A 14,509-nucleotide genomic window follows, 5' to 3' on the forward strand; every position below is an offset into this window, starting at 1 on the left:
GAAGAGAACACAGGTATTTATTTCTCTGATATTGGTCACAGCAAAATCCTTCTAGTCATGTCTCCTGAGGCAAGGCAAACAAAAACAAACAAACAAACAAAAAACTATTCATATACATCAAAATAAAAACCTTCTGCACAGTGAAGGAAACAACCACCAAAACTAAAAGTGGGTATTGCATGGGAGAAAATATTTGCAAATGATGTATTCAATCAAGGATTATATTCAAAGTATAAAGAACTTATGAAACTCAACACACACAAACAAAATTAACCCCAAATAATTCAATTTAAAAATGGGCAGAAGATGTGGACAGACATTTCTCCAAATAGAACATACAAATGGCCAACAGACACATAAAAAGATGCTCAACACCACTCATCATCAGGGCAATGCAAATCAAAACCACAATGAGAAATCACCTCACTCTTGACAGAATGGCTAAAATAAAAAAACGCAAAAAATAGCAAGTGTTGGCAAGGATGTGGAGAAAAAGAAATCCTTGTGTACTGTTGCAGGAATGCAAAATGGTACAGTCACTGTAGAAGATAGTATGGAGCTTCCTCAAAAAATATAACTACTCTATGATCCAATAATTGCACTAGTGGGTATTTACCAAAAAAAATACAAAAACACTAATTCAAAGGGATACATGCACCCCAAGTTTATTGCAGCATTATTTATAATGGCCAAATTACGGTAGTAGCCCAAGTGTCTATGAACAGATGAATGGATAAAGAAGATGTGGTATTTATATACCATGGAATATTATTCAGCCATAAAAAAGAATGAAGTCTTGCCACTTGCAACAACATGGACAGATGTAGGGAGTATTATGCTAAGTGAAATGAGCCAGTCAGAGAAAGACAAATAACATATGATTTAACTTACACATGGAATTTAAGAAACAAAACAAACAAACCAAAGAGGAGGAAAAAGACAAACCAAAAAGCACAGTTAACTAGAGAGAACAAATAGGTGGTTACCAGAGGGGTGGTGGGTAGAGGGATGGGTGAAATAGGTGAAAGGAACTAATAGTACATTCTTCTTGACAAGCACTAAGTAGTATATGGAACTGTTGAATAACTGTATGGGACATCGGAAACTAATATATACTGTATGTTAACTACACTGGAATTAAAATTTAAAAAAAATAAAAATAAGTAAATATGTCCCATTTTTACTTGCCAAGATTTAAAGGTCTTCCCTCAAAAAAAAATAAAAATAAAAATAAAAATAAAGGTCTTCCCTCTCTAAAAAGTCAGCACTGCATTATGTACATTATCTACATGGTACAATTGTATTGAAGTAAACTTTTCTGCTGAGATGCATTAGATGAAAGAGATGGCTCACCAAAAAAAAAAAAAAAAAAGGAGGCGTGTTTTCTTTAGGGAGTGTTGAAATACCTTTTTTTGAAGAACCTCTCCTCCATATGCCCAGGAAGGCTACACCCATTAGGAACCCTACTGTCACCTATTTACAAATACTCTGTGATGTTTAATTGTCAGAAACAAAAGATAATGAATAAAGTCAAACACTGTCTTGGAGAGTCTTATAATCTTGATCCAGTCAAATCATCCACGGTCATTGAAGACCTCTTTGTCTCTGGGGAGATAATCATTTGACCCAGAATTCTCTGCTGGTTCTCTCTGTGGAGAACATCTTATTGTTCAAAAGAGTTGCACAGTTGATCCCAGAACCTGGGAGAGGGGCTGTTCATTCAGACTGCTCCAAGGAACGACAGAGATGCATATATTTATAATTTTGTTAAAAGGAAATTAAGAATTGAGTGAATATTTTCTTTTAACTGAAAATATGAATTAATTTGACTTGGACTTTTTCAAATTTCTTCCAAAAAGCATGAGGACTCTGTGGATGCCAATGTATGACAAAACAAAACATGACATTAGGTTGTCTATAATTTTATCAATTAATTCAACATCTAACACGGGGGATCTTATTTTACTTACATTGCAAGAGACTTTCCCACCTTGAAGACTTCCAGAGCAAATCGTATTTAGTTCAATCACAGAATTATTATAGCGATTTTGATCACTGCAGATTTTTTTAAATTTCTTGTAATCACATTTTTAACTATAATATAATTTATGTACATTATATTAGTTGTAGGTGCACAATGTAATAATTTAATGTGTATGTATTAGAAAGTGATCACCACAGTAACTCTAGTTCAATTCCATCAACATAGAGGATTACAAATTTTTTTCTTTTGCGATGAGAAATTTTAAGATCATTCTCTTGGTAACTTTCAAATATACGATATTATTAACTATAGTCAATATGCTGTGCCTTATATCCCCAGGAATTATTTATTATATAACTGGAATTCTGTAGGTTTAAGCCATTTTCATCCATCTTGCCAACTACTTGTACCCCACCTCTATCAACCATCAATCTTTTCTGTGTATTTTTGAGTTGTTTTTTAAAGATTTCACATGTAATTGATATTATATGGTATTTATCTTTCTCTGTCTGACTTATTTCACTTAGCGTAATACCCTCAAGATCCAACCATGTTGCTGCAAATGGCAAAATTCCATTTTTTTTAATGACTGAGTAATATTCCATTATATATATAATATATTTACATATTTTTATATATTTATACATAGGTAAAATTTTCATATGTTTATACAAATTTTCCTTATCCATTCATCCATTGAAAGACACTTAGGTTGTTTCCACATCTTGGCTATAGGAAATAATGCTACAATGTACGTGATGATGTATATATTTTTTCAAGTTAGTGTTTTTGTATTCTTCAAATAAATATTCAGAAGTGGAATTACTAGATCATATGAAAAATCTACTTTTGATTTTTTGAAGAACCTCCATACTGTTTTTCATACTGGCTGCACCAATTTACATTCTCACCATCAATGCTCAAGAGTTCCCTTGCTCCACATGCCTGCCAACACATTATTTATTGTCTGTTTGGTAATAGACACTTTAACATTCTAACAGGTATGAGGTAATATCTTGTTGTGTTGGCTTTTTTTTTTAAGATTTAATTTATTTATTTGACAGAGGGAGAGAGAGAGAGAGAGAACACAAGCAAGGGGAGTGGCAGGTGGAGGGAGATGGAGAAGCAGACTCTCCATCAAGCAGGGAGCCTGACACAGGGCTCAATCCCAAGACCCGGATCACAACCTGAGTCAAAGACAGATGCTTAATAGACTGAGCCACCTAGGTGCCCTCGTTGTGGTTTTGATTTACATCTCCCTGATGATTAGCAATATTGTGCAACTTTTCATGCACCTGTAGGTCATCTGTATTTCCATCTTTGGAAATTATGTATTCAGATCCTCTTCCTATTTTTTTAAATTGAATTATTCTTTTACTATTGAACTGTATGTTCTTTTACTTTTACATATTTTGGATATGAGCATCTTATAGATGATCTGCAAATATTTTGTTCCAATCAGTAAGTTGCCTTTTCATTTTGTTAATGACTTCTTTTGCTGTGCGGAAGCTTTTTAGATTGTTGCAGTTCCACTTGTTTATTTTTGCTTTTCACGTCTTTGCTTTCAAATGCAGAAAATCAACACTGAGATCAATGCGAAGGAACTTACTGCATGTGTTTTCTTCTCGGAGCTTTAGAATTTCTGGTCTTATGTTCAAGTTAGTTTTTCTGTATTGTGTAAAATAATGGCACAATTTCAATCTTCTGCATGTGGAAGTCCAGTTTCCCGAACACCATTTATTGAAAGGACTGCCCTTTCCCCATTGTATTACCTTGGTTCTGTTGCCACAATTTAACTGGTCATATATATGTCAAGTTTTTTTCTCATGGATGAAATAGAAAATGCTGAGAACCAAGAGAAGCAACTGCTAACAGAATATGGCCTTCAGAGAATGAAGCTATTCTAAAAAAAAAAAAAAAGAAAAAAGAAAGAAAAAAGAATGAAAATGATAACTTTCTTCCCTAAACATCATACAGCTGGTGCAGGCACTTCATCATTTTTATCTGTAGGAAATTTAGGTTTCGTTGCCATTAGTGACTCTTCAATGTTTGATAAAAAGCAATGCATATGCAAAATTGACCATACCTAGGGAGACCCTTAGGTAAAGTGATAATTAAAAAACAAAACAAAACAAACAAACAAACAAAAACAAAAAACCTGCCCTAAAATAACTGCTTTCCTGCTTTTTAAGCAGATTTGAAAAGAAATTTAATTTGACTAGGAAGATAAAACAGATAGAACTGGACTTACTCTGACCAAGGTATAGGGTGACCTTGCCCATTTCCAGTTATTTCCAACCAATCTCCCTTACTCAGAACAATCAATACAGATATTTGGTGCTTTTTGAAAGTTTTTGTTAAGCCAATTTGCTTTTATGAAGGAACTGAATTAGCAAATGTTTTCACTACACTAAACAAAATATATCCAAAAAGAATTTTCCTTTAATGAAAAAAAGGTGAAAACTGAAAATAGCATTCAGTGTTTCTTTTGCAGCAAACCATTCTAGAGGCACAGCCAAGCTCCTTCCCGGGGAACTACACTCGGCATCTCAGCATCAAGCCACCATAACTTTAACTTGTCTGTGAGCATCTGTGCTTCATCTGAGTTTATTTTGTGCATCTGTTAGCAAGATGCACAAAATAAAGTATCATAAGGTATTAGAAAAATCTGAGAGGTTATTTTTTGGGTCTGAGAATGGTAAAAAAATTATATATATATGTTACATATCAATTGATGTTAATTGCTTCTTTGATTTATGCCATTTGGGCTTAGGAGAGGTTTTATAAGAATGCTCTGCTTTTGGATAGGAGGTTAAATCTGCAACTGAAAAATACTTTGCTCAATTACCCATTGTTCTAGAAGTTTCATGCTATCACAGGACCCACATTCTTTAGATTTAACTGAAGTGCCCACGAGATGGCAGCAAACTGCGGTTGTAGCCAGGGTTTGCTTCTGGAGCCAGAACTCTCCAGAAATCCTGAGCAGTTCTGTACATCTTTGCCTGGATCATAACATTCTTTTTATTTTGCAATCTGTTTGCTCATGTTTTATAAACTCTTTTTCTTTGCTTTTAAAGATTTATTTATTTCAGAGAGAGAGCAAGAGCGAGTGGGGTTGTGGCAGAGGGAGCAAATCCCCAAGCAGGCTCCCCACTGAGCACAGAGCCCATGACCCAGGAGACCATGACCTGAGCTGAAACCAGGAGTCAGACACTCAACTGACTGAGAAACCCAAGAGCCTCTAGAACTGTTTTTCTTAGTAATTGTAATGTGTTTACAGGAAAGGAAATTTAATAAGTCAAAGAGACGCTAAGAAAGCTTTAGAAAGACTCACTGGAGAAAATATGGTCTTTGCTACGTATGGAGATGTTCACTAGCTATTCCCAGAAACAAAAATAAAATTGATACATTTTATTTTTTTTGATACATTTCAAAGGGCAATAGAAAAGATTAGAAAGCATAGAGGAATATATGATTCTCATAAATGTGAGTTGAGTTTTAAGAATTAAAATAATAAACTATTTTCCACATATGAGTATATAGGACACAGAATTTTAAATATCTGTAAAATTACAGTGATCTCATATTTCTTATACGTTAAATGATAAAATAATGTTTTCTGGAAAAACATTATTGTATTTCAGATCATTCATTTCTAATATAAGAACAACTACAAGACAATTATAATTTCACAAGCCTGCAAACCTATTCACAAAAAATGAGTTATAATAATTAGTTGTATCTTAAGAGTTGAAAGATAAAAATGTGACACTTATTTGCTAAACATAGACAAAAATGATGTGATATAGGCTTAAAGACAAAAATAGCTGAAATATTATTTTCTCAAAAGGACATAAAAAAGAGAAATATACATAAAACAAGAAAATATTACAATAAAAAAGGAAGAAAAATGATAGACTATAATAATGAATGTAAATGAGATATACTACCCACAACTTAAGAAAATTGCATTTCTATTGGGGGGTAGGAGAAACTTGACTTATAAAATGTCACATTTATATAAAATGCCATATAAAAAAGAGAAAAATCAAAGTTAAGATACACTAGATAAAATTTTTTTAAAAAGTCATATGTGATCTTGATATTAAATAAGGTAAAATTCTGCATAAAGCACTTGTATATATAATAAGAAATGAATCTATATTAATGCAATATGTAATTAATTGTCATGTTTTATATAACACAATAAAGCAAAAAGTATTGTAATGGAGAAAATGACCAAAACCACAAATGATACTTAAATACATTCAGTTTGTAATATATAAACAAAAATCAATGAAAATAGAGAGAGCTGAACATCATTATTAATACATTTGAGTTAACAAATACCTTTATGATATTAAAAAAACATGTAGGATAAAACTTTCACTGAACCAATGTCACATAAGTTTTACCTCTAAGAGCTTCAGAATCAGAAAGTTCTGTTTCAAAAAAAAAAAAAGTTCTGTTTCAGCCCTGGCCTTGATTGCTAGCTACTGACAATGTGAACTTGAACACAGTACTTAATTCTTCTGAGATACAATTCCTATTCTTGGAGAATAATTACTACAGATTATACAGTTGATACATATAATGTCACCTTCACCATAAGTCTGATGTGAGGAGTAAGAAAACATATGTATATTTTATACAGCATCTGACATAATTAGTATTTTTCCTTAATACCAACTCTTAAAGAAAGTACTAATTAAAAGTCTTCAAAAATTGACTGCTAAGTAAGACTTTAAATCTAATATTTAATTGGAAAAACTCTAAGCATTGAGAAAAATTTTAGTAATTTGAACTCATATAAAATAAAAACATAGTAATTTTAAAAGTTCTCCAAGTCCTAGAATTATGTTAGAAAATACAAGCTAATAAAGACTTTTGTCACAACAGCAACTAATACATAAAATATGTTTACTAAGAAATGTGTGGATCTCAAATATATAAATTCCATTACATTGCTAAAACATATAAAAAAAGATGATAATGATGATGGTAATAAAAATACTACTGCACAATACCACTAATTTATACTTTCTTGTGCTAAAAGCTTGAGTCATAGTATTTTATGTGATCTTACATCTGTGGAGTGGAGATAAATTGATGGCTCCCATTCAGTCTTTAAACCACCCAAGGCCTTCAAACACCTGTGTTCAGTCACAGGACATGGACTTAGCCTGTGCTGTCTGATATCATCAGCAATAATAATAAACTTGTTCTTACAAATGAATATCGTAAATAGATCAATTATTTACTAAATGCAATCCTGCTAAAATAGGAAATATTTTTCAAATGCAAAATATTTCTGAAATTCACTGATATAAAGTATTACTAGCTGAGATATTTTTTAAAACTATGTCACCCTACAAGGCATTAAAGCTTATTGGGCAACAAGCATGTGGTAACAGCATAAAATCAACAAGCAAATCCGTGGAACAAAAATACCTTGAATTATGATCTAGATTGCCTCAAATGGACTATATGAGCACAATACTAAACTTCATAAACCAACAGAAATTATTATTATTAAATAATAATGTTAAATAGCAACTCTTAATGTTTACTTTTTTTTACTATTTACTTCTTAAAGATTGAAATGAAGATATCATCACATCAGAAATTAAAAACAGATAATGCTTTTATATATTCTAAGCACAGAAACACCATTTTTTAACACTTAGAAAAACATCTGTTGCCATATATAAAAATATCCTTGATAAGCTAATTCTCCAAGTACAAGGATAACTGGGACGCTTGGGAAGTGACTGTGCCACTGCATCACGGTCTGACCCAGGGCAGGAAGGGATCACTTCCTGTGCAGCACTCTTCTCACAGCATCTTTCACGTCTCTGTTTCTCAGACTATATATCAGAGGGTTTAGCATTGGGATGATGAGTGTGTAGAGCACAGCCACGACCTTGTTTTGCCCTGGGGAGGAGATGGCCCCGGGCTGGGCGTACATGAAGAACACGGTCCCATAGAACAAAGTCACCGTGGCCATGTGGGAGCCACAGGTGGAGAAGGTCTTACCCCTGCCGTGGGTGGAGGGGATCTTCAGGACAGTGGAGAGTATGTAAGCATAGGAAACCAGGATGACAGTCGTGGTGGTGACAATGATGAGGGCGGAGAGGATGAACAGCACCATCTCGTTCACAGACGTGTCTACACATGAGATCTTGATCAGGGCTGAGACGTCACAGAAGAAGTGATCCAGGTGGTTTTCTCCACAGAAACGCAAGCTGAAGGTGAATCCTGTGTGGACCATGGAGTTAAGGCCTCCACAGATGTAGGAGCCAGTCACCAGCTGAGCGCACACTTTCTGGGACATGTGCACAGGGTAAAGGAGAGGGGAGCAAATGGCTGAGAATCGATCGAAGGCCATGACGGCCAAAAGAATGCTTTCAGTTGTGACAAACAGAGCAAAGAAGAAAAATTGGGCTGCACAGCCATTGTAGGAAATCTTCTTTTCATGAGACAGGAAGTTGGCTAAAGTTTTGGGAGCAATGACTGTGGAGTAGCAGAGATCTACATAGGACAAGTGTCTAAGGAAGAAATACATAGGCGTGTGAAGCCTCGAGTCCATCCTGATGACAATTATCATGCTGACATTTCCCACCACAGTGACCACGTAGACCAGCATGAAGAATAGGAATAAGAGGATCTGTATGTCTGGAGCTGTTCTGAAGCCCAGCAGAATGAACTCAGTCACTCCTGAGGAATTCCTGCTCAGCTCGCTCTTCATGGCTGAGATGCAGGGGGAACTGGAGAGGTGGTAAACATGAAAGAAATGAGTGATCAGAATACTTGTTTTAGTAAAAAAGTTAACTAAAACCAGCGTGAAAAATTTCATCATGTTGTCCCCAATAAATGACAAAAAGCGATATCTGTTTTTTAAAAACAGACTGGTGTTTTTTAAGAAGTTTTTCTAAACGAACTAGGGGTGGTGGAAGGGGAGGTGGGCGGGGGGTGGGGGTGAATGGGTGACGGGCACTGAGGGGGGCATTTGATGGGATGAGCACTGGGTGTTATTCTATATGTTGGCAAATTGAACACCAATAAAAAACAAATTTATTAAAAAAAAAGGCTTCTAGTAAAGAATTTAATCTGATTGTTCACCCTTTTGAGATACACTTCTTTTTTTAAATAATAAATTTATTTTTTATTGGTGTTCAATTTGCCAACATATAGAATAACACCCAGTGCTCAACCCATCAAATGCCCCCCTCAGTGCCCGTCACCCATTCACCCCCACCCCCCGCCCACCTCCCCTTCCACCACCCCTAGTTCGTTTCCCAGAGTTAGGAGTCTTTATGTTCTGTCTGCCTTTCTGATATTTCCTATCCATTTCTTCTCCCTTCCCTTCTATTCCCTTTCACTATTATTTATATTCCCCAAATGAATGAGAACATACAATGTTTGTCCTTCTCCGATTGACTTACTTCACTCAGCATAATATCCTCCAGTTCCATTCACGTTGAAGCAAATGGTGGGTATTTGTCGTTTCTAATGGCTGAGGAATATTCCATTGTATACATAGACCACATCTTCTTTATCCATCATCTTTCGATGGACACCGAGGCTCCTTCCACAGTTTGGCTATTGTGGACATTGCTGCTAGAAACATCGGGGTGCAGGTGTCCCGGCGTTTCATTGCATCTGGATCTTTGGGGTAAATCCCCAGCAGTGCAATTGCTGGGTCATAGGGCAGGTCTATTTTTAAGTCTTTGAGGAACCTCCACACAGTTTTCCACAGTGGCTGCACCAGTTCACATTCCCACCAACAGTGCAGGAGGCTTCCCCTTTCTCCACATCCTCTCCAACATTTGTGGTTTCCTGCCTTGTTCATTTTCACCATTCTCACTGGTGTGAGGTGGGATCCCATTGTGGTTTTGATTTGTATTTCCCTGATGGCAAGTGATGCAGAGCATTTTCTCATGTTCATGTTGGCCATGTCTATGTCTTCGTCTGTGAGATTTCTCTTCATGTCTTTTGCCCATTTCATGATTGGATTGTTTGTTTCCTGGGTGTTGAGTTTATTAAGTTCTTTATAGATCTTGGAAACTAGCCCTTGATCTGATACGTCATTTGCAAATATCTTCTCCCATTCTGTAGGTTGTCTTTGAGTTTTGTTGACTGTATCCTTTGCTGTGCAAAAGCTTCTTATCTTGATGAAGTCCCAATAGTTCATTCTTGCTTTTGTTTCTTTTGCCTTCGTGGATGAATCTTGCAAGAAGTTACTGTGGCCGAGTTCAAAAAGGGTGTTGCCTGTGTTCTTCTCTAGGATTTTGATGGAATCTTGTCTCACATTTAGATCTTTCATCCATTTTGAGTTTATCTTTGTGTCTGGTGAAAGAGAGTGGTCTAGTTTCATTCTTCTGCATGTGGATGTCCAATTTCCCCAACACCATTTATTGAAGAGACTGTCTTTCTTCCAATGGATAGTCTTTCCTCCTTTGTCGAATATTAGTTGACCATAAAGTTCAGGGTCCACTTCTGGATTCTCTATTCTGTTCCATTGATCTATGTGTCTGTTTTTGTGCCAGTATCACACTGTCTTGATGACCACAGCTTTGTAGTACAACCTGAAATCTGGCATTGTTTTGACAAAATACAGCATCCATTCCTGATCAAAACTCTTCAGAGTGTAGGGATAGAGGGAACATTTCTCAACATCTTAAAAGCCATCTACAAAAAGCCCACAGCAAATATAATTCTCAATGGGGAAGCACTGGGAGCCTTTCCCCTAAGATCAGGAACAAGACAGGGATGTCCACTCTCACTGCTATTCAACATAGTACTGGAAGTCCTAGCCTCAGCAATCAGACAACAAAAAGACATTAAAGGCATTTGAATTGGCAAAGAAGAAGTCAAACTCTCCCTCCTGCCGATGACATGATACTCTACATAGAAAACCCAAAAGACTCCACCCCAAGATTGCTAGAACTCACACAGCAATTTGGCAGTGTGGCAGGATACAAAATCCATGCCCAGAAGTCAGGGGCATTTCTATACACTAACAATGAGACTGAAGAAAGAGAAATTAAGGAGTCAATCCCATTGACAATTGCACCCAAAAGCATAAGATACCTAGGAATAAACCTAACCAAAGAGGTAAAGGATCTATACCCTAAAAACTACAGAACACTTCTGAAAGAAATTGAGAAAGACACAAAGAGATGGAAAAAACATTCCATGCTCATGGATTGGCAGAATTAATATTGTGAAAATGTCAACGTTACCCAGGGCAATGTACACGTTTAATGCAATCGCCATCAAAATACCATGGACTTTCTTCAGAGAGTTAGAACAAATTATTTTAAGGTTTGTGTGGAATCAGAAAAGACCCCGAATAGCCAAGGGAATTTTAAAAAAGAAAACCATAACTAGGGACATCACAATGCCAGATTTCAGGTTGAGATACACTTCTTTTGTAAATAATGCAGATTTGCCCTCTAAGCATGCTTTGGAGAATTGGAGATTCTAGGGGACTGAGTGTCCAGAAACAAGAGTTTGTTGCTTGTTTTTCCCTTCTTGACTTACTATCAGTTACTGCCATTGACAGTTGCCTCCTCTAGTGGAAGATATTTCTCACAGGCATTATAATCCACCTAAAATTTCATTTGGAGTGAAAATCCACTATATTGATGGCCTCATTTAATTTTTTAAATAATCATTTATTTTCCCTTCTATGATAGAAAAGTAACATACAAACATTATATCCATCTTGCTTATATTAAGAGAAGAAATTCAAATTCTGACAAAGGCATGATCCTTTATATACGTTAACCACATATTCTTATTTATTCCATTATTTTTGTCCCTAAAGTGACATACACTCTTAGTGGCACTATTCATCTGTAAAATACAAAAGTGATTCTTGTGTATATTTTCTTTTTTTTAAGATTTTATTTATTTATTTGGGAGAGTGAAAGCATGAGATTTGGGGGGATGTGGGTAGAGGAGAGAGAGGAAGAAGCAGGCTCCCCACTGAGCAGGGAGCCCTGGACCCTGAGATCATGACCTGAGCCAAAAGCAGCCACTAACCAACTGAGACACCCAGACACCCCCTCTTTTATATATTTTCTAAACATGTTTTCCTCAAAGTTATTTTTTCTCTTTCTTTTTCCTTTCCTTCTTTCCCTCTCTCAACCTTTAGAATTTGCAGTTTGAAAGCAGATGAGGAATTCCAGCATCTTGGATAGAGATTTTTCTGTCCTTTCAGAAACTGACAAATCTGATAAAGAATACAAAGATCTGTGCATACGGAGGATAGAAGGCACACAGGACAATTTAAAGATAGCTATGAATGGAAAAAAGAAGAAATACGTATTTAAAAAGCTTGTGTTGTATGTGTTTAGGCATCTACTATTACAGTAATAAAGTGTCTTTAAAACATGGTGGTACAGAAAGGAAGTAATTTTTATTTTAGTTTGGGTATGGAGAAATTCAGACAAAAACAGAAGAAAAAAGCTCCTTTAGAGTCATGAGATTGAGCAGCAGAGTGGTTTACTATTCAATAATCATAAACTATAAAAGAAAATTGGCAAACAATTCAAAAATTCACATCCCTGGGTGATGGACACTGAGGGGGGCATTTGATGGGATGAGCACTGGATGTTATTCTATATGTTGGCAAATTGAACACCAATAAAAATAAATTTATAAAAAATAAAAAATAAATAAATAAAAAGAACTCCCAAAATTCAAAAGTAAGACTCCAAAATTCTCCAAAAAATAAATAAATAAAAATTTAGCAATCCCCCCCCAAAAAAAACAAAGATTCACATCCTATGGAAATGTCTTTTAAATTATAATAAATGAAAATCACCTTTATTGTTGTTGTTGCTATGGTTTCACTAATTGTGACATTTTTTGAAGACAGACTGGGTCTATGCAAGGACATCAGAGTCAGTTTGGCCCAGTATCTATGATACGTAGTTTCTTTAAAAAATTAAAAGTTAACAGAAATATGGGCTGATTCATTTTAGAAGGCAAAGGAATCATCAAAGTAACCCCTGGTAGGGCCTATCACCTAAAAAACTGAATTTAAGGAAACCTTAAATTTTATATAAAAATGTTTCTGGTTTCAACAGAAAATCTGAGGAAAAAAAAGGAAAGATGTAATTAAAGCAATCTCAAAAGGAATGTGCTGAGAATAAACAAATTAAATACAAAAGATACTGTAAGAAGGAACCCATTTCTTACCTTGTATGCCCTCTACTACATGTGAAGTCGTGAAGAAACAAGAGTATGAAAAGCGCTCCTGGTTTCACAGAAAGTCTTCCCGCCACGTGGATCACATTGTCTCCCTGTTCAGATCAGACTCCAGCTGCTAAGATGAGCAAGTCCCAGCAACAGTTGTAGTTTCTCTTCCTCTCTCTGTCTCTCTCTCTGTCTCTCTTTCTCTGTCTCTCTCTGTCTGTCTCTGTATCTCTCTGTCTTTGTCTCTCTGTCTCTCTGTCTCTGTCTCTCTGTCTCTCTGTCTTTGTCTCTCTCTGTCTCTCTGTCTCTCTCTGTCTCTGTCTCTCTCTTTCTCTGTCTCTCTGTCTCTCTGTCTTTGTCTCTCTCTGTCTCTGTCTCTCTGTCTCTGTCTCTCTGTCTTTCTCTCTCTCTGTCTCTCTCTGTCTCTCCCTCTCTCCCTCTGTCTCTCTCTCTCTCTAGTTTATTAAGCTTTCTCACTGATTAAAACCACCAACAGACCTGGGATAGGTCCTAAGAGAAATTCTCTCCTGAGGAGGGAAGCCGAGTGGTGGCCATTCCCTCTGCAAGGTGTCCCCCAGGCACGAAGGTCTCTCTCGCCAGTAACGTCCTTTGTATCCGAATGCAGAAGCAAAATGAGAGAAGGGGTGATGCTCTAGGAGACTCACCAGGCCTTGGGTAGAAGGGCTCTCTGGGGGATACGAGAACTATTCTTCCATTAGTGAACAAAATAATAATGATAATTAAGCACATCTGGATGAGAAGTTCTTGACTCCTTGTTCAACTTGATGACCTACACAGAGGGAAATTCACTATTTTTCATCTGGGCAGATAACAACCCCCCACTCTGAGCAACTCGTTCCTTATCTCTACAGTTAATGCATCCTGCTGTAGTCAAATGAAACGTGACCCAGAGGATAATCTAAACAGTCTGTTGAAGACTTGGGGGAACAGGGGGACTTGAAGTCACACAGAGCTTGGCAGAGCAGGCGATTGTACCTCCGTCTATGAATCAAGGCCCAGAAGAAGTGGCACCAAGGGTCCCAGAAGTGTGGGGATTGCTTCAAGAGTGAGCCCACGGTGGGGTTAGGCACCTGGGCTAGACCCAGGGAGAGGAGCCCCAAGGGCACACTGGAAGAGAAAGGAATTCCCTGTCCTCACACCCTCAGTCCTTCCCTTGTGGGAAAGCAGTACCTCCAGGATCCTAGGGATCCTCCTACTGACTCCTGGTGATGTTGCCCTTGAGCTAGGACAACTTTTTCGGGTATTTCCTATGGCACAACTTTGGCGTGAACACATCCCTTTAGCTTTCCTTCATCT

At 36.6% G+C, this 14,509-nt stretch overlaps 1 protein-coding gene across 1 annotated transcript; it reads right to left on the reverse strand.

Moving 5' to 3' along the window:
• Positions 1 to 7,634: 7,634 nt before the first annotated feature.
• LOC140616762 (olfactory receptor 9S13-like) lies at positions 7,635 to 13,324 on the reverse strand. The gene is made up of 2 exons (XM_072797522.1): positions 13,196 to 13,324; positions 7,635 to 8,751 (listed from the first exon to the last, which is right to left on the reverse strand). Exon 2 carries the CDS (start codon positions 8,730 to 8,732, stop codon positions 7,797 to 7,799), a length of 936 nt encoding a protein of 311 aa, XP_072653623.1. The 5' UTR covers positions 8,733 to 8,751; positions 13,196 to 13,324; the 3' UTR covers positions 7,635 to 7,796.
• Positions 13,325 to 14,509: the final 1,185 nt, after the last annotated feature.

Source organism: Canis lupus, chromosome 25 (assembly GCF_048164855.1).
Source record: "Canis lupus baileyi chromosome 25, mCanLup2.hap1, whole genome shotgun sequence".
In the NCBI taxonomy this organism is placed as follows: domain Eukaryota; kingdom Metazoa; phylum Chordata; class Mammalia; order Carnivora; family Canidae; genus Canis; species Canis lupus.

What these genes read in the sequence shown, in the direction of transcription:
- LOC140616762 (XM_072797522.1), bottom strand. Translation starts at nt 8,732, where the DNA reads ATGAAGAGCGAGCTGAGCAGGAATTCCTCAGGAGTGACTGAGTTCATT.